General features: G+C 48.0%; 3 protein-coding genes across 11 annotated transcripts in view; 1 reads left to right on the forward strand and 2 right to left on the reverse strand.

Moving 5' to 3' along the window:
- Positions 1–9,083, forward strand: part of CFAP100 (cilia and flagella associated protein 100) — a 43,960-nt gene extending 34,877 nt beyond the window's left edge. For 3 of the 5 annotated variants that reach the window (XM_054480789.1, XM_054480790.1, XM_054480791.1), the window contains exons 14-17: positions 4,739–4,874; positions 5,845–6,050; positions 7,228–7,321; positions 7,957–8,226. In XM_054480789.1, the coding sequence (XP_054336764.1) occupies positions 4,739–4,874; positions 5,845–6,050; positions 7,228–7,321; positions 7,957–8,070 (550 nt within the window). In that variant the 3' untranslated portion in view covers positions 8,071–8,226. Of the gene's footprint in view, positions 1–4,738; positions 4,875–5,844; positions 6,051–7,227; positions 7,322–7,956 lie in introns of all 5 variants that reach the window. The other 2 variants (XM_054480787.1, XM_054480788.1) reach the window with 1 other exon arrangement.
- On the reverse strand, positions 4,868–5,848 carry LOC129032837 (uncharacterized). The gene is given in 2 exon segments (XM_054480792.2): positions 4,868–5,272; positions 5,274–5,848. Coding segments are annotated over 2 exon segments (534 nt in total). The 5' UTR covers positions 5,403–5,848.
- Positions 9,084–9,267: 184 nt separating the features above from the next.
- The window catches only part of ZXDC (ZXD family zinc finger C), a 38,408-nt gene continuing 20,423 nt past the window's right edge, over positions 9,268–27,252 (reverse strand). For 3 of the 5 annotated variants that reach the window (XM_063661693.1, XM_054480782.2, XM_054480783.2), the window contains 3 exons: positions 13,388–13,569; positions 11,285–11,380; positions 9,268–10,120 (listed from right to left, as the gene is read on the reverse strand). In XM_063661693.1, the coding sequence (XP_063517763.1) occupies positions 10,034–10,120; positions 11,285–11,380; positions 13,388–13,569 (365 nt within the window). In that variant the 3' untranslated portion in view covers positions 9,268–10,033. Of the gene's footprint in view, positions 10,121–11,284; positions 11,381–13,387; positions 13,570–27,252 lie in introns of those variants that run through there. The other 2 variants (XM_063661694.1, XM_063661695.1) reach the window with 1 other exon arrangement.

A 27,252-nucleotide genomic window follows, 5' to 3' on the forward strand; every position in this document is an offset into this window, starting at 1 on the left:
AACTCTATAATATTCTGGAGAAGGCATAACTGTAGGGAAACTAAAAGAATCAGTGGTTACCAGGGACTTAGGGGGAGAGAGGGATGAAGAGAGAGAAAGCACACAGTATTTGCAGGGCAATGAAAATACTGTGTATGATGCTATAATGGTGGATATGTATCATTATATAATACATTTGTCCAAACCCATAGAATACGCAGTACCAAGAGGGAACCTGCATCTAAAGTCTGGACTGTGGGTGATGATAATATGTCCAGGTAGGTTCACTGATTGTATCAAATGTGCCACTCTGGAGGGGGATGTTGATAGTGGGAGAGGCTGTGCATGTATGAGGGTGAGGTGTGTTTGATCCTTTTAATGCACTGTTGAATTCCGTTTGATAGTTTTGGGAGGATTTTTGCATCTATATTCATAGGGAATATTGGCCTAAGTTTTCTTTTCTGGTGGTGTCTTTGTCTGGCTTTGCTATCAAGGTGATGCTGGCTTCATAGAATGAGCTTGGAAATGTTCCCTCCTCTTCCGTTTCTGGAAGAGTTTAAAAAGGATTGCTGGCTGGGTGTGGTGGCTCACGCCTGCAATCCCAGCACTCTGGGAGGCCGAGGTAGGTGGATCATCTGAGGTCAGGAGTTCGAGACCAGCCTGGCCAACATAGTGAAACCCTGTCTTTACTAAAAACACAAAAAAAAATGAGCCAGGTGTGGTTGTGTGTGCCTGTAGCCCCAGCTATTTGGGAGGCTGAAGCAGGAGAATTGCTTGAATCCAGGAGGTGGAGGCTGCAGTGAGCCAAGATTGCACGACTGCACTCCAGCCTGGGTGACAGAGTGAGTCTCCATCCAAAAAAAAAAAAAAAAAAAAAAGGAAAGGATTACTGTTAATTCTTTAAATGTTTGGTAGAAGTCACCCATGACACCATGAGGTCCTGTGCTTTTATTTGTTAGGAGTGTTTTGATTACTATGTCAATCTCCCTATTTGTTATTGATCTGTTAAGACTACTTCTTCTTGATTCAGTCTTGGTAGGTTGTACGTTTCTAGGAATTTATCCATTGTTTTTTCTGGATTGTCTAATAGTTCCTTATGTTCCTTTTTCTGTGCATCAATTGTAATGTCTCTTCTTTAATTTCTGATTTTATGTTAATCTTCTTTTCTCTGCCTCTTGTGACAGTTTTTGACTTAAAGTCTATTTTGTCTATATTACTGCTGCCATTTTGTTCATTTTTTCTGTTTCATAGCTCTCTTGTTCCTCCTCTTCTGCTGTCTTTCTTTTGGGTTTGATGTTTTTGTATTTTTTTTTTTTTCAGTGATCTGCTTTGATTCTTTTCTCTTTATCTTCTTATGTATCTACTATAGGTTTTTTTTTTTTTGTAGTTACCATGAGACTTACTGAGCATCTTATAATAGTCTATTTCAAGCTGATAACAAATTTACTTCAATTCCATACAAAAACCTCTTAATGTAACCATTTTTTGTGATGTTACCTTTACCAGTGAGATTTATACTTTTGTATGCTTTCATGTTGGTATTTAGTAACTTTTTGTTTCAACTTGTAGAACTCTCTTTAGCACTTCTCTAAGGCAAGTATAGTGGGTGACCACCTCCTTCAGGTTTTGTTTGGGAAAGTCTTTATCTCTTCTTCATTTTTAAAGGATAGTTTTGCTGCGTATAGTATTCTTTTTAGCCATTTTTTTCTTTTAGTACTTTAAATATATCAACCCGTTTTCTCCTGATCTGCAAGATTTCTGGTGAGAAATATACTGATCGTCTTATAGCAGTTGCGTTGTACATGATGAGTCACTTTTCTCTTGCTATCAAAATCTTTTTATCTTTGACTCTTGATAATTTAATTATAATATGTCCCGAAGTAGATCTCTTAGGTTCTACTTATTTGGGAATCTTTAGACTTCATGAATCTGGATATCCATTTTCCTCTCCAGACATGGGAAAATTTCAGCCGTTATTTCTTTAAATAAGTTCTCTTGACTATTGGGTACAAACATAAAGTTGGATAGAAGAAATAAGATTTAGTGTTTGATACATTAGTAGCATGACTATAGTCTAAAGTAATCTATTATATACTTGAAAACAGCTAGAAGAGAATAATTCGAATGTTTCTAGTAAAAAGACAAATATTTAAAGTGATAGACATCCCAATTACACTGATTTGATCTTATAAATTATATGAATGTATTACCACAGGTACTCCAAAAATATGTACATCTATTATGTATCAATAAAAATAAAATTAAAAAATACTTTGCCCTTTCTCTCTCTCCTTTTCCTTGAACTCTTTTAATGCATATACTGTTTCAGTTGGTGATGTCTGTAAGTCCCATAAGCTTTTTTCGCTTTTTCATTTTTTTGCCCTTTTGCTCCTCTAGCTGGCTAATTTCATATGACCTATCTCTGAGTTCACTGATTCTTTCTTCTGCTTGATCTAGTCTGCTGTTACAGCTCTCTATTGAAATTTTTGGTTCAGTCATTGCATTCTTAGCTCAATAATTTCTGGGTTTTTTTTTTATGGTTTCTATTTCTTTGTTGACCTTATATTGTTTTCCTGATTTTGTTTAGTTGCCTATCTGTGTTGTCTTACAGTTCACTGGAAGTCTATAAGACAATTATTTTGAATTCTTTTTCAGGCAGATTGTAGATCTTTATTTCTTTAGGGCCAATAACTGGAGACTTATCAGGTTCCTTTTGTGGTGTCATGTTTCCCTGATTTTTCATGATCCTTGTGGCCTTGCATTGCTATCTGCACATTTGAAGAAGGAGTTGCTTCTTTCAGTCTCTAGGGACTGGCTTCAGCAGGGAAAGCCAAAGGAGAAAGCCAGAGAGCTCAGCCAGAGATTCTCCATGTGTTGGCTGGTGGAGTCTGTGGGCAGGGCCTACTGCCAGGGTCCAAGGTGGGTGGGGCCTGCTGTGGTGGGTCTACAGACAGGTGAGGTCTGCACACTGGGTGCTGTCAGCCCCTGTGCCTTTTATTTGTTCCTGGCTGCCCTCAAGGTGATCCATCCGTGACAGTTACACCAGGGCTCCAGCAGAGATGAGAGAGAAATGGGCCTTTTGGGAAGTACCCCAAAATGAATGGAAACCTGGGGGTTCCACCTTGCTTTCTCCTTCCCCCAACAGGAGAAACTGCAGGCCAATGAGATCTCTTTCAGCACTGCCATGGCCTGGGGGAGAGGTGACATAGGCAGAGTGAAACTATTCCCTCTCTATGGCTTTTCTCTGTTTTTATGCACCAATGGGTGCTATAACCTCTCCCTTGAATTCTGGAGCTCTGACAAAGACATTTTCATCCATGGATGGTTGTCAAATTAGTGTTTCTGTGGGAGGACAAGAGCTGAGGACCCCCTATTCCACCATCTTGCTGATGCTATTCCTCTGGTTGTATCGTTAAATTCTTCTATCTATAAAATCTTCTATCAATAAAATCAATCTATAGGTTTCCTTTCTGTTTTCCCCCTTGCCATCCATTTGTTGAAGAAATCAGATCACTTTCCCTATAGTGAAGTGCTTCTCAGACTTTATGTGCACTTGAATCCCCCAGGGATCTTAAAATGAAGTTTCTGATTCAATAGACACGGGTCAAGGCCTAAGACTGCATTTCTGACACACTTGCAGGTGATGCTCAGGTTGTCTGAGGATCAACTCTGAGCAGCATGTCCCTTGTGCATCTGTTTCTTATTTCACTTGAAAGGTGAATGTTGAGGCCGGGCGCGGTGGCTCACGCCTGTAATCCCAGCATTTTGGGAGGCCGAGGTGGGAGGATCATAAGGTCAGGAGATCGAGACCATCCTGGCTAACACAGTGAAAAACCCCATCTCTACTAAAAATACAAAAATTAGCCGGGCATGGTGGCGGGTGCCTGTAGTCCCAGCTATTTGGGAGGCGGAGCTTGCAGTGAGCCGAGATTGCACCACTGCACTCCATCCAGCCTGGGTGACAGAGTGAGACTCTTGTCTCAAAAAAAAAAAAAAAAAAAAGAAAGGTGAATGTTGAAATTCTGCTCCTAGATATATATTCGAGAGAATTGAAAACATGTCCTCACAAAAACCTGTACCCTGTACGTGAATGTTCATAGCAGCAATATTCCCAAGAGCCAAAAGGTGGAAACAACCCAAATGCCCATCAATGGATGAATGGATCAACGAAGTATGGCCTACGTATGCAATGGAAGATTACTCAGCTATAAAAAGAAATGAAGTGCTGACACATGCTGCAACATGGAGGGACCTTGAAAATATGCTGGGTGAAAGCAGCCAGTCACAAAAGAAAACATGTTGTGTGACTCCATTTTTATGAAGTGTTCAGGGTAGACACAAAGTAGATTCATGGTGGCTTAAGACTAAAGGATAGAGGGGACAATGAGGAGTGACTGTTAATGGGCACAGGGTGATGAAAATGTTCTAAAATTAGATTATGGTCATGGTTGTGTAAACTCCTTGAATATACAAAAAATTACTGACTTGTATATTTTATGATGGTTATGCTGATTTTATTGTCTGTGAATTAGCCTCAGTGAAGCTGTTTATTTTCTTTAATGTTGATTGTTAAATATTTTACATTTTACCCTACATTCTACCAGCATTTCTGACCCCCTGGGCATGCAGAGACTTGGCACCCATGATCCTTCAGCCCTGAGGACAGCTGGTGGGGCAAAGCACTGTACAGTCAGGCTCAGAGAAGCGATGTGCCCAGGGCTGCGCTGAGTGACGCCCTGCCGGTTTTCCCCTCTTCCAGGGACAGGGAGGTCAACCAGCTGAAGCAGTGGGTCACCACAATGATGACGTCCATCACCAAGGAGGAGGACACAGCAGCTGAGCTGGAGCTCAAAGCCCGAGTCTTCCACTTCGGCGAGTACAAGGGCGATCAGCAGGTAGGCTGGGGATCAAGGTGGTCAGAGGCCCAGGGTAAGGAGGGACCCTTGGACACCCACTGGAGGAGCCCTGACAGCCCTTGGGAAGATGGAGGGCAAAGCCTGGGTGAGTGCCCTGCAGCTGCCCTTGCCCTGCCTGCCTCCAGGAGCCACCACCTGTGCCAGCCAGCTTGGTTGCCCTCATGCCTCATTCATTGCTTCATTCTTTTATTCAACAAATGTGTCTGCTTCTTAAACACATATATTGTGTCTGGCAAGGTGATCCTGAAGGGGGGGAAGAGGCTTGTCCTCAAGCCAGGCTGAGAGGGTGAGAGAATTGGGAGAGAAGAGAAAGCCAGTGGTGTTCTGAGCAGAAGCCAGGACCCAGCCAAAGGCTCAGCCCACTCCCAACCTGACAGCACACCTGGGGCCAACCCGGGCATGGGATGGCTTCCTACTGTCAAGTGCCTGCTATGTGCCAGGCACAGGGCCAAGGGTGTGGGACGCAGCCATGAGCAAGACAGCGCTCCCGATACAGCCAGAGTCCATGGGCACTGGCTGTGCCTAGGCTGGGCTGAGCTGCCTGCCTGCTGCTCCTCTCTCCTCATACAGCCCACATGGAGGGGCTGTTATCTGTTTTCTAAGTGTCAGAACAGTCTAAGAGAGGACATAGCCCTGTGGGGTGCCCAGGGAACCCCAGGGTGCAGGGTACCCTGGAGGAGGGGACTGGGCCCTGTTGGCTCACCAGAGGCAGCTGGGGGAGGGGCTGGAACCAGGGATCTGGCTGACTCCAGGGGGCCCGGGGGATAGGCTGCTCTGGCCAAGAAAAGCCAGTTCCCCAAGTTCTGTTTCAGCCCATGTTCTCAGAGCTCCCACTGTGTGCCAAGCGGTGGCCCCCACCCTGGGAGGTCAGCAGGCCACCGCTGAAGGCACTGGCATGGGGGTAGGTTTCGGCCTGCCAGCACCCTGCTGGAAGCCGCCTCCTCCACAGGATAAGCTGCTAGAGAGCCTAAACTGCAAGGTGCTGGATGTGTACCGGCACTGCACTGGCACCCAGCAGGAGGCCAACCTGGGCACCGTGCAGATGCTGACCATCATTGAGCACCAGCTGGATGAGCTGCTAGAGAACCTGGAGCACGTGCCCCAGGTCAAGATTGAGCAGGCCGAGAGGGCAAAGGAGAAGGAGCGGCGCATCAGGTGAGCTCTAGGCCCTCCCTGCCAGCTGCTGTGTCCGGGCTGGCCCTGACGGCAGAGGGAACATACAGGCCCCGCCCTCAAAGCACTCCCAGGAGACAGGCCCCTCCTGCTCTGTGCTATGAGAGACAAAAGCCTGTGTCTTGGGGGGACCTAGAGGGGCATCACAGTCAACTGGGGGGTGGTTAGGGAAAGCTTCCTAGAGCAAAGGACAGTGACTCGATGTGGCCAGGAGGCTCAGGGAGGGACAGGGTCTAGAAGATAGAAAAGCTGGAGCTTAGTTAGAGTGTGGCTAGCACGGCCAGCCTCAAATACATGGAACAGCAGTGGAGGGCTTTAAGCAGTGGGACAAACACGGCCAGATAGTGTGTGGTTAGATTCTTCCCTCTGGGGCTGGACTGGAGGGGCTGGAGGCTGAGGGCAAGGGCAGCTGCCAGCACCCAGGAGAGAAGGCATGGCTGCAGCAGTGTTGCTGGAGCGGAAGACAAAGTGCAGAGGCTCAGAGGGCCTTGGGAGTTTCAGCTCGGAGGGGAGTGGAGGGGGGCAGATGGGCAGCAGCTTGCTATCTGTCGGGACACCAGCCTGAACCCAAGGTAGATGGGGGCTGTGTCTTCCCTGGCCTGTGGGCAGCCCGGTTCATCCATCCCGTGCAGGGCTCTGAGACAGCGCAATCTGCAAACATCCATCCGTCCCCGCCAGCACAGGGGCTTCTCCTCTGGGTCCCTGGTACCCTGCTCAGAGTGGGCACTAGACCAGGCTTTGATGACTGAGAGTATACACAGGAAGGAGACAGGACTCTCGCCCCAGGGGGACGCTGGCCTCCATGGTGGCAAGGGAGGCCACAGGTGCACAGATCAGGCCATGGGTGTAGATTCAGGGAAATGTGCCTCTGGGAGGGGTCTGCTGGATGAACCTTAGATTCAGCCGTTGCAGGAGGCCAGAGTCAGGGCCTCAGAGCAGCAGGGCCCTGGTTGTCCTCCTCTGGGCCTAGGCCACCTTGGCCAAAAGCAGTGGTGCTTTGGCTGTGGATAGGTTTTGAGGCCTTGACCTGGCAAAAGAGGTGAAGAGGAGCTGGGAGTTTTCTTGAGGGAGGACACGGCCTGGCCTGAGGACTCTGTGTGGAGATTACACAACACCTCCCCGGTCCCCCCAGTTTTCAATGTCATTTCTTGCCGCCCAGACTTCGAGAAGAGAAGCTCCAGATGCAAAAGATCCTACAGGAGGAGCGTCTGCAGCGGGCCCGGGCGCGCGCCCAGGCTGAGAACAAGAAGAAGGTAGGCAGCGTCGCCTTGGGGGTCTCTGCTGGAGGGGGTCCCCAAGACAGCATGGCAGCTGAGGTCCTGCAGCCCAAGCCCCTGATGCCACCACTCTGAAGGCATTCAATGAGGCTCTGAGGGAGACAGGCTGCCTTCAGAGCAAGGCCTCTCCCAGGACCTGCTTCCTGCAGGGGGCTCTTCCCCAGGCTGCCAGCCCATGGCCCATGCCGGGCTGAGCCTGGTTCAGCCATGCCCACCCACCCCAGCCAGATACACTCTGCTCAGGAGCAGGGTCCCACCACCCTACCCACACTCTGGCCAGACCCCAAGCCCTGCTCACGCCCGTCACTGGGGTCCCCCTACTTCTGTGTCCCAAGGCCCCCACCCTTCCTGCCTTCTGACCCTGGCAACAGGAAGCAGGTCCCTCTGCCCCCACATCTAAGAGGTGGTGCTCCAGGGACCAGGCTTGATAAATGCCAGGCAGACTCACACCCCCAGTTATTTCAGTTAACTCCAGCCCTCAGCCTGCAGGGCTGACCAGAGTGGCCTGGATCTGACTGGAGCTGCTGGGCCTCTCCCTGCACCAGGGGCAGGGGTATATGGGCATACAGCTCACTGGGCAGCGAGGCTCACTGGACTTGTTTCCCCTGCAGAGAGGCAGGACACTGGTATGCCGCTCACGACCCCCAGCCCACAGGATCAAACAACAATCTGAGCACACACTGATGGACAAGGAGAAGGAGGAGCTGCTATTTTTCTTTACTTAATCTTCGCAGACCATAGCTGTTCTGGCTGAAGGCTTAGCAAAGATGTTGGCAGAGGAAGCAGAGACTGGGCTGGGTCTCAAGTGGCCCAACTGAGTCCTCTCTGTCTCCTGTGTGCTCCCTTCCTCACCTGAATAAATTCATGTCTCTGGAGTCTTGAAGGCCTGCTTAAGGATGCAGCCACCATTGCCAAATCTCAGCACCCCGCTGGTTCATCATTTAACCCTAAGCAGATGCTTGAGGGCAAAAGCATGACACCTTCGTTCCCATCTAAAACAGCTGCTCTGTGAGACAAAAGCTAATTCCACTCTGAGCGTAGTGCGAGATCAGCCTCTGTGCAAAGCCCAAAAAAATACAAGCAGGCAGCTGGGTATATGGCAGGGCCAGCACTACCAACTAAAGGAGAAACAAGGGGCTGAACACCATATATGTAGCTACTTGAATTAAGCCAAGGTGAAAAACCTTCCGTGCATGACTGTAAGAAAACTTTCATTCATTTGCACTAGGAGTTAGGCCCATCATCGGCAGGGAACCTTGGTGCCCAGAACACTGGGTGCCAGTCCCAGTCACTTCACGGTGCTGTTCCCAGGGAGGCACATGGGAGAAAAGTAGAGGCCGAGAGGGCATTCCTGGGGGAAGACCCTGCTCCCCGATGGAGACGGGGTGGGTGCGGCTCCACCCCCCATGGTGGCCAAAAGCCTCCCATGGAGGGAGGAGGACCTCGGGCCACCTTCGGGCTAAAGAGCCTGCCAGGTGGGCAAGTTCTCCCCTCGCCTTTAGTTGGTGACAGAGCGCCGGTCTGTGGAGAAGAACCATTTGCCGATGAGGTGTGGATTCTTCCACGTGGAACAGTACCTGGGGACAGCACCTCAGAGTGGGACAAGACAGAGGGAGGACTCACTCAAACTTGGTGTCACCCCCAAATTCAAGAAACAAACACAGGGCAGAGTTTGAATGATTCAGTCTGAAAACCAAAACAGCCTCTGAATGAACACATACTTCAAAAGGCACAAGGCAAAAAAAAAAAAAAAAAAATCATTTAGGAGTGACCCTGTGTCATTGCTAAGTTGACAGACTTACAAATAAACATGGGCAAGGTGATCACCTTGTCTCCTTTTGCAAGACAGACCTCACTCTGTAAAAATATACATTGACGTATTATGTGCACATCAACCTCAATAATAAAACATACAGGCACCATCACAGTCCTACACATAATTTATGGTATTCAGAACATCACTTTATAAACTGTTGCCAAATTACCATTTAAACACTAATATCCAAATACAGAATTTAGAAAATTATTTTAAATTTTAACTCTACCATCCCCCCGACCTCTTGGCTATGAATTTATTCTGGGAAGAGGGCTCCGTAATAGGCCACTGAGGTCCTCTGTCCCACCACATCATTCTCCCCCGAAAACTAGCTGCCCGACTGCTCTGCCAGACTTGGGCTAGAATTTGGCTTCACGGTGGCAATGGGACCATCTGGGCCCTAGTGTGGCAAAATCAACTTGCCCACAAACCCCATCCCAGGTGCTGGGATGCTAACACACTGAAGCTGAAAGACCACACTTGGTTTTGCCACAGATCAAGTTGCATCTGACTAGACAGCCTGTTCTCTACCCTATTTTCTGCAGAAGTCTTTTTCCTTGTAATGCAACAAGTGCTACACAGCTCAGATCCAATGGGACACGGGGAAAGGGGCTGTAGTGCACCTAGCCCTGCTGAGGGAGACCCTTGCCTTGCCAAAGCACTTTGCTCACAAAGGCAAAGAGTACAGCCCGAACTCATTCCTGGTAAAACAAAAGGAAAACATTTTTGATAAATGTACCCAAAAGTTTCAAAAGGGCTACGCTGGTCTTCTGAACTGAAACCAAATGAGGTCTCCCCAGGCTCATGTCATGAGTCTCAGGGAAGGTGCATCCTAGACCGTGGCCTTGGGCCTGCCCAGGCCGAGGCTGCCATCACTGCAGATCCTGCAGGTTGATAGTGCTTCCTGGGAACTGGGTGGCCTCCGGTCCAGCAGGTCCTCCAGATGAGGGGAGCACCTCCTGCAAAACCAAGCATTGTCATGAGGAGGGAGGAGGGAGGGGAGGCAGAGGGATCCTGTGGCTCCACACAGCAGGCAACTGACCAGGCCCGTGGTGAGACACCTGACTTCTCTTACTCAAAACTACAGGCTCCCCTTATTCTAAACACATGTTCTTTGATGGAAAAATGAACTCAATACTGTACTGTAAATTTTTCAAGCTTGTTCTGTCTGCACACTGACGTATACCCTCACATGTTCACACACCCGTATGCCTTTTTACAGAAACAAAATCATCTTTACTTCTGCAACCCTTTCTCCGCACTTCTCACGCGGTGAGCACTCTCCCAGGTATTAGGTGTCCGCCTGCGCCCTCACAGCTGACCGGGATGTGGCCCGGGGCTATGGAGGCCCCATCTAGCCTGTTTCCTCCTGCTAGAAGTGTTCCTGCTGTTGCACCATTTGACTCCAGGCTACGGTGATTATGTCACTACCTTATTTTTTCGGGAGCAGTCCCAGGAGGGGGCTGCCAGGCAGGATGGAGCAGACAGTTCTGAAGTTCTCTGATCCATGCTGCCAAACCGCCCTCCAGCTCATCCCTCTGCAGCCTGGGTGCCCGGCCCTCTGCTCCCACCAGTGCTTCTGTCCAAGTTTGGTTTTGATTGCGAGGGAAATGCTGAATAGCCCAATTTGAATGCAAAAAAACTAAAACACAATTTGCATGGCTTATTGTAAATATATAAACAGGTAAGGCAAATTGTTAGAAATGTGATAAGCTATACGCTTTCGCTATTTCATATCAAACTCTGAATCATTCACTGCCACCCATCCTTAGCTTAACCATGTAAGCAAACTACTGAATTCATCCGAGTCTATTCTCCCACAGGCTGGGCCCTGGCCAGCCCTCTTCCCAGAGAATTAACTGGAATTCCTAGACACAACACTTTCAAGAGCATATTAACTTCTCCTGCTTTGTTTACCAGCAAGAGCTGCAGCATCCTGCAGATCTGAGCTCCACTCACCCACCTTCTCCAGAAGGCAGCAAGACATCCTGGCAACCAACCCACTGAGCCTCCCAAGCCACGCAGCCTCAGTGACCAGCCTGCAGCTGTGAAGCCAGCCTTCCAGAAGTCAAAGGCTCTGCGAGTCTCAATAAGAAAAACAAAGGGCAATAAGGCATCCAGACCTGGAGGACGTAGACGGGCAGGTCCACAGTGAGGAAGGGGAGGAAGGCGGCTGGGCCGCGGGCCGAGGGCAGGACACCTTCGCCGGAGGGGTCATCCTGGGAAGGCAACACAGAAAGGCCTGTCACACATCTGTGAGAGTGCAGCAACAGTCCTCATCTCACCTGAGAAGTCTCCTCCAGCTGCAATGCATGGCAGAACCAGCCCACCCCCTGTATTCCAAGGGAGGCCCGAGGACCCAGCAGGAATTGTTTATGGGGGCTGGGTACTACCTGTTCCCACCTGGTTCTCATTCTGTCACCTTGATCCCAGCAGCTTTTGCTGGGCCTGGAACCTTCTGCTGTCCAGCTCCTCCCCTCGGTCAGCCCAAATACTGATTTCCCTCCTAAGGCACACTCCTCAACTCCTTGCAGGTGCCCTGGCACGCCCTGCACCCCCACCAACCTCGTGTACCCACAGTGCTCTCCAGCAAATCCTCGGGCCCCACAGAGGGCCTTCCCTGCATGCCCCAGCTTGCCTACGGGCCAGCTGGAAGGACCAGGGCAGATAGAGGGGCTCCTGAGAGGGGAGGCTGCCAGGCCCCTCACAGTCCAGGCTAGAAACTTCATCTGTCCCACACTTCACTTGTCCTGCACCTGCATGTCCACCCATGGCCATTCACACCCCGAAGCGGAGCTCCTGGTGCTGCTGCTCTGTACCTCTCATTCCTTCTGCTTGAGAAGCTCCTGTGTGTCAAGCTCTGCACTACTGTTCCCATTTCATAGATGACAAAACTGAGGCCTGGAGTGCTTAAGTAACCAAGACTACACTAGCTGGTAAGGGACAGAAAAAGAACTCAAACCCAGGTTTAATCAGGCGTCTCTTAAAAGTATACCCCCTACCTGCTCCTGTTCTGCCAGTGGCACCAGCTTCCCTACCGTCTCCCTATTGCCAAGCCTCTGGTCCTGCCTCTGTACCTCTGCCCTGCCAGCTGAGGCAGTGTTTCCTTGGATGGTCCTCCCCCTCCCCTGCCCCTGCTCCTGGGGAGTTCTTACCTTTTCAGAAGCTGGAAACAAAGGACCAGTGCTCCTGCCCCTCTCTAAGACAAGCTTCAGCCCCCACCTGACGCTCACCGCTAGCTTCCAACCAGCACAGGGCCACCCCCAGCTGCCCGCAGCCTCCTCCCTGCCCCCTTCCCAGCCCACCTCTGCCCAGGCCGCCCCTCCTCTTGCCTCTCTGAGCCCCAGGCCTGGTCCTGTTTCCTTGGCGAGACTCTCCCAGGACTCTGAACCCACAAACGTTCCTGTTTCCCAACTCAGAGCCAGCGTCAGCTCCACCCTCCGCACTTCTGTGGGGCCTGCAACCGCATCCCCTGCCACAGGGAATCTACAGAGTGGAGTGGTGAAGAGGGACAAACACCTGGGCCAAACCCAGACAGTCCCGGCTTGTATATCTCTTCCCTCCCCATTCCAGCCCCTGAAACTGAGACTGAAGATGCAGGTGTGCTCAGGGCTGCTGAAGTGGGTGTGCTCAAAGACCTCCTGGAAACTGGCCACAGCTGCAGGTATCTGTGGCCCGGACGGGCTGGGAGGCGCCTGGGCCTGCCCTGGAGGGGCTCTGTTTCGTAGGAAAGAAAATAGAAAAACACTGAAAAGACCCCCATCACCTTCAGCATAGAAAGGCTGCTAGTGCACCACAAGCAGGCCGCCCTAGAAATGGGGTGGCTGAGGCGGCCTGCAGAGCCCCTTTGCCCCAGCCCTGCAGAAGAAGGGCAGGGTGGCCTCAAACAGATCTCATCCTGCTGCAAAACAGCCCTGGGAGCCTCGGGCAGGGAGGCGGGCTACTCTGGGGCTAGACGCAGGGCTGTGCACAGACAGGGTCAGGAAGTGGATGCACGGTCCCAGCAACACTCAGAGCTTGAGCAGATGCAGCAGGACAGGCTGGGAAAAAGGGAGGAGCTGCGCTGTGAGGAGACAGGACTTGGGGCAGTCTACAGGGGAGGATGGGTGAGGGGCAGGCAGGGGGTGCTGCGATGGGCAGGGGATGTGGCATGCCGCACACTGCTCAGACCTGCGTGACCCCCCCACCCCGCCTACAGCTGGCCTGTGTGACTGGCCAGCTCTCACCTGCACCAGCTGGACCTGGACGCCCTGCGCCCCACACTGCACCCCAGCTGCTGGAGCTGGTCCTGGCCGTCCTCCGCTGGGCACCACGAGGCTCCCACACAACCAACTGCTCTGGCTTGCATGGAAATGGGGAGGACTCATTTTGCCTTCTTTTATTTTTCTCTGAGTAGACTGTGAGGCTCCTAAAATGAAATATAAAAACGAGCACACCCAATCTACAATCTACCAGTCAGGTCTGCCCTTACCGAGGTCTCACTATGGGGAAGACAGCCTTCCCATTAATTGTCATTCTGCACAGCCAAGAGACGTAAAATCACTCAACAGAAAAAATCAAGAGTTAAGAGGTTGAAACAAACAACCATACGAACAAAAAAACACCAGGATTTTGATTTTAAAAATGTAAAAACATCATATGTATTTTTTTGCCAGACGGTACGGTAATCAGACACAAGCTGCAAATTCTTGGAGAGCAGAAACTTCCTGATCCTCTAACTCCAGCAGCTGCTGGCTGGCAGGAATCCCAAGCGCAACTGAGGACAGCCAACAGCCCAGAGCCACAGCATCATGGAACAGGAAGGAAGCGGGAGGTCTCCACATCCCACCTGCGGGTGGACTGCTGCCTCTGTCCAGCTCCTTTCCAAGTCACTACTCCACGGGTTTTACAAATATGTGCTTCTTAAGAAATGAAGTAAAGCACAAAGAGAAAAGAAAAAATCTTAACACCCAGAACAAACCCAAGAGCTGCTTCAGAAGGGCCCAAAGGTAGCCTAGAGCGTGCACTGCAGAGACCCCAGCTAGGCTCACCCTGACCCGCCACCCACTCTGCTCCAGGGATCTGGACAAGGAACTCAAGCTCTGGGCCTCGGCATTCTCTACCTGTAAAATGGGAATGCTAGTCCCAGCCTCGGAAGGTTTTGGAGAGGATTTCATAGTAAGTACGTGATCAAAACTTAAAACAGTGACTGGCTCTCAGTGAGTGCCAAGGAATTTAGGCACTGTCACTGCTCTGCCCACACATCCCTGCCTGGATGTGTGGGATCCAGCTATGAACTGCTTCAAAAAAACAACTGTACAATGACTATAAGTTATTCCTAATAAAAGTATTAAATTGGGTGTCTCTGCTGCCCAAGGCAGGCTGTTTTTACGAGGCTGTTTGACAGGAAGGTTCTGAGCAGCCCATGGGGTGAGAGCTGACTTGCCCTGCATATGCTGTCTCCCTGACCTGCTCACCTCACTCCAGATCCCTTCCTGTCTTCTGCAGTGCCCTGGGTCCTGGAGAGCTTCACACTCAGCAGGCAAGCCAACTGGGTGCACAAACCTTGGGTCCTCTGCACTTAGGCACAGCCTGCTGTCTTTTCTGGGTGCCTCAGGGCTCTTTTTCTTTGAAGTGCAAATGCTAACCAGGAGGTTTCTGGGTAACACAGATTCAGTTCCCCCTCACTGCAGGGAGATGCACTTCCATTACAAAATACTTCCTTTCTGTTCATCCATCAGTGCTCCAGAAAACCCAGCAACTCTCGCGCTGGATCATCTCTGACTGTTCTCCACGCCTGGTTTCTCTTTTTCTAATTGCTCTACTTGCTTCAGACAGGAGAGCAGGGCTGGGTCTGGGGCAAGAAAGGTGCCTGGGGCACAAAACTTACTCACCCCTCCTTGAGGAAACTTCACATCAGTTACTAGTACTGCAATCTATTAAGTTTGCAATAACATTATGTCTAAAACAATGCATACCTTAATTTAAAAACACTTTATTGCTAACAAATACCGACATAGACATGAAGTGATAACATGCTGTTGGAAAAATGGTGCCAACAGACTTGCTGCATACAGGTTTGCCACAAACCTTCAATTTGTAAAAAGCAAAAAAAAAAGTCAACTGCAAAAAATGAAGTGTGCCTATATCCTCCATGAGCTTGTATACTATCCCACTTACCTCCAGAATTTTACCTGAATGCATTTTTATGCTTTCAAGTCTTTTATCACCCTAGCATATAAAAATATGTACATAAACTTAACTTTTATTTAACTTCTAGGCATTAAAATTTTTGGTTTGAATTGTTACAACTGCAATTATTAGTAATGCAAAACAAATCAAAACAAAATATAGCAGAAACTTTGATAGATAATTATGATACTAAAAGCAAAATTATATTGAAAATGCTTTTCAAGAGGAGTGGGACTGACTAGTGGTTTTCTTCCCCAGTTAGTTCATGTATTTGTGTCTAAATATTACTTCTTGCTAGAATTAGATATGGTCAGCATCTATTCCTGTCAATTAAAAACTTTTTAAAAATAAAATGCTCATGTGTCATCACAACTTTGCAGCTGCAGGTTGAGTTCATTCAAGTTAGGGGGAACTGTGTGCCCACGAAGCCCCAGCAGCAGGGCCGGTGCTGCAGCCAGAACAGTCACATTATGCTTGCTTTCTAATAAAAGGCCTGACTTCATTTTTAAATTCAAATAAAAATACTGAAACATATTATTATATTAGAAATATTGGCTGGGTGCAGTGGCTCACGCCTGTAATCCCAGCACTTTGGGAGGCCAAGGCGGGCAGATTACGAGGTCAGGAGATCGAGACCATCCTGGCTAACACGGTGAAACCTCGTCTCTACTAAAAATACAAAAAATTAGCCGGTGGTGGTGGCGGGCGCCTGTAGTCCCAGCTACTCGGGAGGCTGAGGCAGGAGAATGGCGTGAACCCAGGAGGCAGAGCTTGCAGTGAGCCGAGATCGCGCCACTGCACTCCAGCCTGGGTGACAGAGCGAGACTCTGTCTCAAAAAATAATAATAATAATAATATGAAAACCACTGTAGAATAAATTAAGGAAGGCAGTGAATAGTGTATCTCTCCAGATTACTTTTAAAAGCAGGCAAGATTTAAATGATGTATATCAAATATTTATTATCAAGTTTTATAACATAAACAAGATAAAACTGAGCCATTTATCATGATTCAATGCCAAATGTGTACACCACGCTCTAAGTTACCTATAAAGCAAGAGATATGACCGAATCCTAATATTCCTTTGCAAAATGTGTGCTAGCATGTATGTGCCATTCGAATCATGGGAAAATTCAGAATTGGGTGCAAAATCAGAAATAATTCCACTAATGTTGCTAGACATGGTTACACCTTCCTTTTATACCTAAACCAGTAACTAAAATGATTCTATCTTTATTAACATAATTTACTTGTATTACTTTTACAACAGGAAAAAAGATAGGCTATAACTAGAATATCTCATGACAAGCTAAATTGGTTTCAACTTCTGTATTAGCATACAATATGAAAAAAAATCACAGGAATTTCTTTTCAATCCGCACATTTAATTCCATGTCTCAGGTAGTCCTGCAGACACCAGTTACACTGAGAAGAAACACCACCACTAATTTGCATCCGAAGGTATTTTTCTTCCCAGCTAACAACTCGTCTAGGGATAAAAAGTCAATAGCTGAAAAGAATCGCTCATGCTTATACATACATAGGGCTCATTCCTTAAAAGTAATGCATTCTTTGACAACAGCAGAGGGCTGGCAAAGGTGAGGACTTTCTACGAGAGATGTCCATCCATGCCCCACAGCCCCTCTCTGATGTACCTCAAACAGAACATCTCAGCGTCCACCCCCAGACACATCTCTGCACAGGAAGGGTAAGCTGGCGAGCCCGGCTCATGAAAGTTTTAATGTCGGTATTACTCTACAGGATGCTTCCCTGAAACCAGTATTTGGACCTGCCCCTGGGTTTGGTGCTCTGGAAGGATATCCTGTTTTTGTGTGCACTCCAAGGCAACACACTGCAGTAGAAGTCTGGTGGAGAGTTACAGCCTCCCCGTTTTTTGGCAAGCAGAAGGGCAGCTGTGGGTGAGGAGGAGAACCTGCCGCAGATGAGCTCGGACACTCCTTCTCAGAGAGTCTGTTCCAGCAAGGACTGCACCTGGAAGATGAGCCTGGAAAGGATGCAGAGGTCCAGGCCAACAGCTGTGAGAGAACAGGGCAGCCAGGGCAGAAGGGGCCAAGCCCCAGTCGCTGAGCTGTCCCCCAGGCCTGGGCAGGGTGTTCTGTCCTAGAACCCCCGACGGTACACCCTGAAGTCTGGCATTATGTCGTGAACATTTAAGATGGCTGAAAGTTAATCATAAACTTCCTGGGTTAACTAAGCAAGTATGTTTATCTAGGGATGCTTAAAGACATGCCAGAGCAAACAAATGGGGTCCACACCACGTCCTCACGATGACAATGAAGCCCTGTGTCCTCACTAGTAAAGGGTGCCATGGCATCAAATGCAACATGACCAACTTAATTAATAAAGCAGTCACAAGAAAAATCAAATTCCTCTCTCACTATGGACAACCACAAACCCTTATAGAACAAGGTAACAACACCGAACTAAATTTTGCCTCAATATTTTCAATCATTATCCAAAATGCTTGCTTGTGCTGGAGAATCTGCAGGAGTGGGGAGAGGAGCAGTATAAATCCAACACCAAGCAACCTCCTGGGAAGCAAGGAAGGACTCCTTAAGGAAGAGTCCTATCTAGGTATGATGGTAAACAGTAAAGTGGTCAAGGGCCCCGGCTTGGGAGCTGGACGATCCAGCTATGTGACTCAGCTCCCATCATCTGTGGTGAATGGAGATGGCCACACTGCTTTCACCTCACCATGCCATGACGAGAATTAGGTGAGGTCAACAGCACTGGGCCTGGCTCAAACAGCATGCCATCCCCACACCAGTAGCACCACAGTGCCTGCCACAGGACAGAGTTCAGAGACAGCAAGTGCCCCAAGAAAGGATCTGCACAGATGAGGCTCAGGCCCCTCCCTTGATAACCACAGGGGGTCATGCGAGCTTCCTCTACTGAGATCCTCACTTGAACAGGAGGTAAGTGACTATTTTCCCAATTCTCCCAAAGGTGGAAGATCAGAGGTCACTGGGGCTTAACTCACTAGGTCCCTGACATGGTTAGTTCAACACAGCTCTTAGAAAAATATAATATGTTAATATACTTATCCACAAGGAAAAATATTCATATTAGAACAAAAAGTAGATAAAAATATGTTTATCATTTTTCAAAAACAAGTCATTTGTGTAGGTTTCACATTTCATATTTGTGTAGGTTTCATTCAGTTTAACACTGAAACACTGTAAGTAGTTTTTCTTGGGTGGTGAAGCTACAGGGGAGAAAGCATAAGGAACCCACACTGATCTCTTCCAGAGTAAACCCACATGACCAGCCCTGCCTGTGCTGAGTGCTCACCCTTTGCTTAGGGATGTGCTGCTCACATGACAGGTCCTTTTATTTTGCAGGGGCACTCTCTCCTCCAGGGCATCTGGCAGGCCCTGACTACCTGACTGCCTCCTCCCCTCTCACAGCCTTCATGGGTATTCTCACCAAGCTACCTTCCCAGATGAACTTAAAGTGGACAGGTGTTTAAGTTACTCTGGGATTTTACAGGAACTGAATAAAGTATGTAAGTGAACAAGAATTGTGCATCTCTAGCTGGCAGACCCTACACAGGACCTTACCCATTCAGAGCATACTTGTCATGAGTAAGCCTGGCATATTTTATTACTTTTACTGTCATTATGAATAAGGTCAGTTTTTCACAATTATTATTTGAAAATCTATTAATTTTATATATACAAATATGTACTGTGCAATTAGCTATCTACTGATCCTTCTTATTTCTAATTGCTTGAGTTGATTCCCCTGGGTTTTCTAAGCCTGACAATGACTTTGTCATTAAGTAATCATCATTCTCTCCTTTCTATTTGATTCTGCTTCTTTAAAAATAGAGACTTCCATAAAAGTGTCAAATAGATTGCGCCATTGGTTTGGTTTACTATTCCTCCAGCTTTGGGGGGAATGCAGCCAGCATCTCTCCACTGAAAATGCTGCTGACAGCTGGCTGCTCTCTAGTATTAGGGAAATCTGGGTTCCTAGTTGATTCATATTTGTGATGTTTCCAAATCAGTAGCAGGTGATGAATGTCATCAACTGCCCTGTTTGGCCTCTGTGGAACCTGCACGTCTCCTGTGGCATTTGCTGTGGCAAATCATGCTGACAGGCTGCCTCGCCCCACATCACCCTCGCCCGCTGTCCATGTGCTGGTATTTCACTGGGGATTCCCACGCCTGCTTCACCTGCTGGAGGTGAGACACAGTGTTCCTGCATACCATGTGGCCAACAGGCTCAGTAACGGCTCTGAGGGCAGCCGGCCTTGGGTTCCATCCTGCTGCTGCCCCTGCCCCTACCAGCTATGCAGCCCTGGCTAAACTCTCCCTGCCTCAGCTTCCTCATCCAGAAAGGTGGGGACACGAGGACCTACACCTCACAGGATTGTTGCGAGGACTAATGGAGTAATAGATGTAGATGTGCTGGGCTTAGAACTGTGCAGGGCACACCGTATGTCTTCAATAGTTATCACACCTTTGTCAAGTTTTACAACCAGGGTATGTTAGCTTTATACATTAAATTATTAGCTTTTATTTGAGGTCTGCGCAAGTTTCATCACCCATTCAACAAGTATGTACTGCATCTTTCACCACGCGGCAGGTGCTCGGCCGCAATGGTGGCCCTGCACATGGAGCTCACAGCTGCTGGCTGGTGCGCTCAGTACAGCCGTGCATTTTGCAGCACACAGACAAACCCACAACAGATGAGCAACAAGGGGTGAGAAAGTACAGGGTACCCTGGGAGCCTCGAGAGGCCACTGACAGGACCCCAAAGTGTCTTGTGACACAGACACCACCCTTGAGGAGGTGATCACAGAGGGGACGCTGCCTAGAACACTCTGGGCATTCCACACAGGCATCCCGGGCAGGCACCAGGGCATGGCACAGCCATGCACTAAGAAGCATGGGGCTGCCACCCCTAGGGCTGGAGGGACTAGGGAAGGGGTGGCGTCACCGGAGTCTAGAACAGGGACAGCATATAGCAGAACTACAGCAGGGGCCACCCAGGAAGAACTGGGGCCACAGCCATGAGGGGAGACGGCCATCACCGTGAAACTCCCACGGAAGCAGAGCAAGTGAGGCCCTGCCTCTCACCACACACCCTCTAGTCTCCCCCTGATGTTCCCACTGCCAAACCTTGCTGGAAGCACTGAGAGGAGCCTGGGTCAGTGTCTCCAAGAATGCGAGTCAGACAGCAACGGCCAGCATCCACATGGCAGGAGCAGCAGGAACTGCCTGGCGGGACAGGACGGGGCAGCACGCAAGCAGGGCAGGTCCACAGGCACTGCACATAGCACAGGGCGTGGCATAGGGCAGCCAAGGCCAGCTCCGGAGGCCTCAGAAGAGTAAATGTAGCGGGACCCCATCCTAGAGGTCAGCAGCTCTGAAACCACATACACACAAAGCCCTGCCACTCTTTCTCTTACTTTGTTCCGACAAAATGTTGAATGTACAGAAGGAGACGTAATGAACAAAATATATGTTTAAAACCATTACCAAAGCTTTTACCTTTTTTTATTAAGAGACAAGGTCTCACTATGTTGCCCAGGCTGGACTTTAATTCCTGGGCTCAAGTGATCCTCCCGCCTCAGCCTCTCGAGTACCTGGAACTACAGGTGTGTGCCACCACGCCCAGCGTCTCTGAATCTTTTAGTCAGCCCTGGGCTAGGTATTTTGCAAAAACCCCTGTAGGTCCTCACAACCACCCTACAAAGCCAGGTCCCATCACTTTCCCCATTTCACAGAAGGGGATGCTAAAGCCAGAGGCCAGGCAACCTGCCCCAGGCTGCTGCAGGTGGAGCCACACCTCACCTGGCGGTCCTGACCCTACGACTGATACTTTGAATGTCTCAGCAGGTTGGCTCTACAAATCATCGCTCTGGCTGTGTGTGGCAAAGTCAATTCCATTCCTTTGTTAAAAAGAAGTTTCCTCCTCCCTAAGGTTGGAGACCTGCCACTGACGGCCAGGAGTCAAGGGACTTTCCACTGGGCTGCCAAGGCCAACCTTCACCCTCAGTCACCTGACGGCGACATAGGGACGATCGAAAGGGGGCACAGGATGAGCTGGACCTGCAGAGTCCAGGTGTCTGCCATGCAGACTGAAAGGGAGCCGGGGCTGTGTGCTCCATGCAGGAAAGCAGAGTAAGAAACAAGAAAGGCATAAAAGTTAACAGAAACCAAAGTGACAGCAGGACGCTCTGTGGAGAAGGACCATGGCGCTCACTCATGCAGGTGCGGGAAACTTGGCTCGCAGCCCATTCTCCAGCAGTGGGGTCACACCCAGTTCTGCAGCAGGAAGTTCACTGCCACCAAGCACCTTTCTACCTTTCCCCGCGACAGTCATCAAAACCAAAGCTTTACTCACAGGACTAAAGGAGCTCAGGCCCCTCTAGGAAGCGAAGTCCAGAGCCTGCAAGGGGTCTGAGACCCTCACAGGAAGTGTACAACAGGAAAGGCCCCTCCACAGCTGCTCACAGGCAACCGCACCTTGCTCATCCTTTACCTGCCAGGGCTCCAACCTTGGACATGTAAGGGTCAGTGGCGTGGAGGGAGCCACGATGGACTGCTGGGCAAAATTCTCCTGCCCCTAAAGAAAACACAAGAGCAGACAGCTCCCACTTCGGCAAGTCTGCAATCTGCTTTCCTCCCCAACTGAGAGATCCATGCACCCTCCCGTTAAAGGCCTCAACTGCCCCAGGGGTGTACACGGGGCCCACAGGGTATGACAAAGCCCCTGCATCCTCAAAGATGCCCTCATCCAAATCCAAACCCACCTGGGCACCTCATGATACATGTTGCACAGGAGCCACGCGCATGTGACTAGAAATCTCTTCCAGAACGAGGAATAAATGGGGGTGCACCTCCGGACTGACCGCCCCTGCTGACCCAGGGCCCCTGCCCGCACCTCCCTTCCTGCTGCTCTCCCTGGAGGGTGGTCCCTTCTGCTTTCATCATGGCAGCAACAAGAAGAAAGGGGAGAAAACTTGGACCAGGTGTGCAAAGATTTTTGTTTTAAAGTGAAACAAAAAGATTATAAAAATTACATCACTGACTTAATTTCAAGGCTCCATCCAACCTGATCACCCATTGGAACACTCCAGTGTGTGTGTGCCTGAGCTGCAGTGCCAGCACAGCCACCTCACCCTCTGCCCATAGGGGCCCACTCCCTAGGCTGGGACCAGCAAGCCGGGGCTACACCAGGCTCAGGGGGTCCTGGGATGGCCACAATAGTGCTCCAGCCACAGGGAGGTAAGCGCACACTTAACCTGCTTCATCCCTCTAGCTCTCGTCCCCACTGTCCCATGGAAAGGAAAGGGACTCAAGGCCACTCCTCATCACCACATGAGTCCCTCAGGCCCACCAGGCCACCCCAGGAGGAACAGTACTCTATTGCTCACCATTTTGATGGTAGCTCCATCTTCATGTTTTAATTACACAAAGTATTTTCCAATAGAAAAAGTAGAAATGATCATAACAAAACATTCACAATCTTAACACTCAGGAAAACACCACTTCATGCATGCGTATGTGTACTACTGCTTGTTTCCAGGTAAATGTACACACAAATTTGTCTCTCAACACACCCACTTTTTCTTACAAATACGAACTTACTGAAAACATGCACAGTGTACAGTTCTTCTGGACATTTAAGTTACAAATATTATAAACAGTCCCGCACTGAGCAGCAGCAGCATGTGCAGCTTCACACAGATCCCTGGGATTTCCTTGAGATAAATTCAAAAAACGTAATTGTAAGACTGAATATTATGCATATTTTTTGGCTCCTGAACACACTACCAAATGACCCTCCAGAAACATCACAGAGTGTCCCCAGTGAAGCTCTCCTGAGAAAGCACAAGGACGCGCTGTGTGCACCAAGGTCGGCACTGGGCTCCTGTCACCCGGGAAGGCCCAGCCGACCTGGCCCTCAGTCAGATCTACCAATGTCCTTGTGAGTACCGACTGGCTGTGTCTTGCTCGTTGCCATCCTCCTCATGATCTTCTGCACCATGATCTCACGCTGTTGCTGGTGATCTGGAAAGCTCTCTGTGCGGACATGTCTCTGTGGCTGTGCCTCTGCTGATACACTCTGGGAAATGATTTAACCTTGGGGCCTCAGTGGCGCCCGTGCAGGAAGGGTTGATGGCAGGTCTCCATCTCATAGGGTTTTTGTGAGGCGTGAACAGAGTTACTGCATGTGAAGGGCACACGACAAAAAGAACAAGGGCAGGCTGCCCCCACAGCTCTTCATGCCTTAGAAAAACCTTTAACCTCTCATCTTCATTCTTTATTCTGTATGGAATTCTAATATATTTTTTTCCCTAAAAGGCCAGCATTCACCCGTCAATAACTGGAAATGCCATCTTTTCCACACACAAAGAGAACCAGGTCCCAGGTCAGTGCCCGGTGCACTGGATCCTGGGCTCCTGGCTCCGCCATGCAGCCCCAGCACCAGAACATGCTTTCAGCTGCCACGGCCTTGCATGAAGTCTTAGCTACAGTGCAAATCCTCTATGCCATTTTCCATTTTCTTAGACATTCTTGTCCATAGCTTCTTACACAATTGTCCTGGAACCTGCTTAGACTTCTGCATGAAATCGCACTACAATGCTGTGGGAAGAGCGAGAGAGGCTTCTCTTTCCTTCATTCCACATCTGTCAGCCAAGCCTGTGGGCTCTGCCATCAAGACAGGTGCAGGAGCCGAGCACTCCTCCCCACTGCTGTCGCCACTCTCGTTCCTGCTAGGTGAGCACACAGGCACCAACTGCTCTCCCTGAAACCTCCCATCCATTTTGTAAATCAAATACAGGATTTGTTGAGAAAATAATGAAGTTATTCACCGATCTATTATTGAGATAATGCAATTTACAGACTTCCTAACATTAAATCATTCTCGAGCTATCTGATTAAGTTCCATTTGGTCAGAATAGTACATTAAATATATATATTCCCAGATCCTAAGTGTGTTTTATTTAGAACATTTCCATCTATCTTCGTAAGAGTCACCAATCTGCAGTTTTTTTTTTGTTTGTTTGTTTTTGAGACAAGGGTCTTACTGTCACCCAGGCTAGAGTGCAGTGGCAGATCCTAGCTCACAACAACCTCCATCTCCTGGGCTCAAGTGATTCTTCCGCCTCAGTCTCCCCGTAATTGGGACCACAGGTGTGCACCACCACGCATGGCTAATTATTATTTTTTTTACAGATGGGGGTCTTACCACGTTGCCCAGGCTGGTCTTGAACTCCTGGCCTCAAGCAATACTCCCACCTCAGCCTCCCACAGTGCTGGGATTACGGCTCTCTTTCTGAGAGATATCCTTGTCAGATTTTTCATGGGAAGCTTGTTTTCCACAGAGCTTTGGAGCAGCATTTACTGCACAAATTCCACAAAAGGGGAGAACTGATGAACTATTCATATTCTTATTTCTGAATGATTACTTGTTTTCCTAGAAAACTCTGCATTTTGTTGCAAGTATTCTAACTTATTATCATACAGTTAACATGGTATCTGTTTATCTCTATGTATTCCAAAGAATTTGTGGAATTTACTTAATGCTTTTTTTAATTGCTCAGACAGAAATGGAAAATGATGGCCTAGGGGCCGTATCCCCTTAAGGATATGTTTTCTTTGGCCCATACCAAAAGTTTTTCTAAATCTGAATAAGCTGTCACATTTAAGCATCAAAATCTGAATTTGACTCTGTTCTGATAGGAAGACATCTGAGGCACAAACTTGCATCTAGTTTTGGCTACATCGCTTGTGTTCCATATACAGCAATACATAATAGTTGGCTTACACGTCAAGTGTTTCTAAGATCCTCACATGTAATCCACAAGAATCCCAAGTGCAGCGTGCTTCTATTACCATTTCACAAAGGAGAAAGCTGAATGTGCAGGGAATTCACTGGCTCAAGAGTTCAAACTTATAAACACATGGCCTATCCATTTTCCTGTATTTGTAATTAGCTTTTATTTATTTGTTTTTTCTTTTTTGGTGACGGATTTTCGCTCTTTTTGCCCAGGCTGCAGTGCAATGGCGCGATCTTGGCTCACTGCAATCTCTGCCTCCCGGGTTCAAGCGATTCTCCTGCCTCAGCCTCCTGAGTAGCTGAGCTGGGATTACAGGCATGAGCCACCGCGCCCAGCCTCGCTTTTATTTCTTCTTTCACCCAATTGTCTAGAGGTTTTGTTTTCCAAGTAATTTTTACTAATTTAACATATTATGATCAGAAAACACAGTACTGCCTATACATGTATATATATAATATATGTGTATATATAGGCATATATATATATATATATATAGGCAGTACTATATATCATGTGTATATACAGGCAGTACTATATATATATATATATATATATAAATTTTTTCTTTTGGTAAAGACTTTTGTATAGTTTTCCTGATGCCCTAATTTGTGCCGTTTAATTTCTACAAATATTCCAAGGACATGGAATAGGATCTATTAAATCAACTTTATTAATCCCATTTTAAACATCTTTCATATGCTTATCTTTTCTGCTTGATCAGCAAATAATGAACTAATCATTTTCAAACTGCTAGTTTCTATACATTCAATTATCTGAGATTTCTATCGGCTTTTACATTGTTTGATATTATACGTTTTCAAATAAATATTCACATAAATGTCTATGGGTCTTACAGTTCTGTTGTAGGCTACACATGAACAGCAACCAAAAAGAGGAAAAATCTTCTTTGTCCCCATGCTTTTTCCTTGAATTCTGCACTTTTCATATTAACATTAGCCCTTGCTTTGTGATTTGCCTTTGTTTTATTTTACCCCGTCTTAATCTTAACCTTCCCAAATATTTCCAAACAGGGTGCACCTCTCCTAGACAACACACAGCGGAGAGTGTGCTTCCGATGTATTCAATCTTTGTCTCTTGAAAGGAGAGGTGCCCTCATTACATTTCACTGTGACACAGGTGATACCCTTGGTTTTCTGTCACAATGTGTCTTGCTGCTGTCTCCTCTGATAAGCACCACACTTTCTTTCCCTTCTCTGCCCTTAGACAGCAGAAAGGTATACATACCCATTTATAGTTCTGAAGCTGTTCACGCCTTTTTTTAAGCTTAACTTTGCTAGTCATTTCAAGAATAAAACTTGACATTTTTACACTGAGAGAAAAATTCTTGTTTTATTCTAAGGGGAGAATCTCAATACTCAAGATAAAGAAATTGGCACATTTTATTTTCTACACTCAACAGCAACACAATGGGAACAGTCTTGGATTTCAGATGCTATTGCTCAGACTGTACATTTCCTAAGAACTGACGTGAGCACTGGCTCCTAACCACATTCACAACAGCGGAGTCTTGACTGTTTCTAAATGACCCGATTCCATTAACAGTCCTGTTACACCGCAACTGCTGTTCTTGGACTTATTACAGGTCCACAGTCTCTCAATCACAAATCTTGAAACCCAAAAAATCCCAAACCCAATTTTTTTTCCCTAAACTTAATGCCAAAAGTAATTTAGCAACATAACTGACCTGAACTGATGTAAAGCTATTTAGTCTCATTTGATCCCACTTAGATATATTTTGCTGAAAAGTACCAATGTGGTAACTAGTGGTATTAATAATATATGTACCATATTATCTAAAATTTGAAATAGCCTGAATCCAAAGCACGGCGTGGGTTAACATACATAAATACTAGCACTGACCACTGAAACCCTAGTGTAACAAAACCCCAGTAACAATAAGTCCACCGAGTGTCTGCATGTTGGATTCTATATACCATCCTCTAACAAAAGAAACCAGGGCTCTCTGGAGGAGGAGTTGATTCCAGGGCAGGGACAGGGATAATACAAGAGCCTGGTGGTGCTAGGAAGGAAGGAAGTGCTCAAAACAAAAAGCCAGGATGGAGAATGTTGATGGGGCAC

This window comes from Pongo pygmaeus, chromosome 2 (assembly GCF_028885625.2).
Source record: "Pongo pygmaeus isolate AG05252 chromosome 2, NHGRI_mPonPyg2-v2.0_pri, whole genome shotgun sequence".
Classification (NCBI taxonomy): Eukaryota; Metazoa; Chordata; class Mammalia; order Primates; family Hominidae; genus Pongo; species Pongo pygmaeus.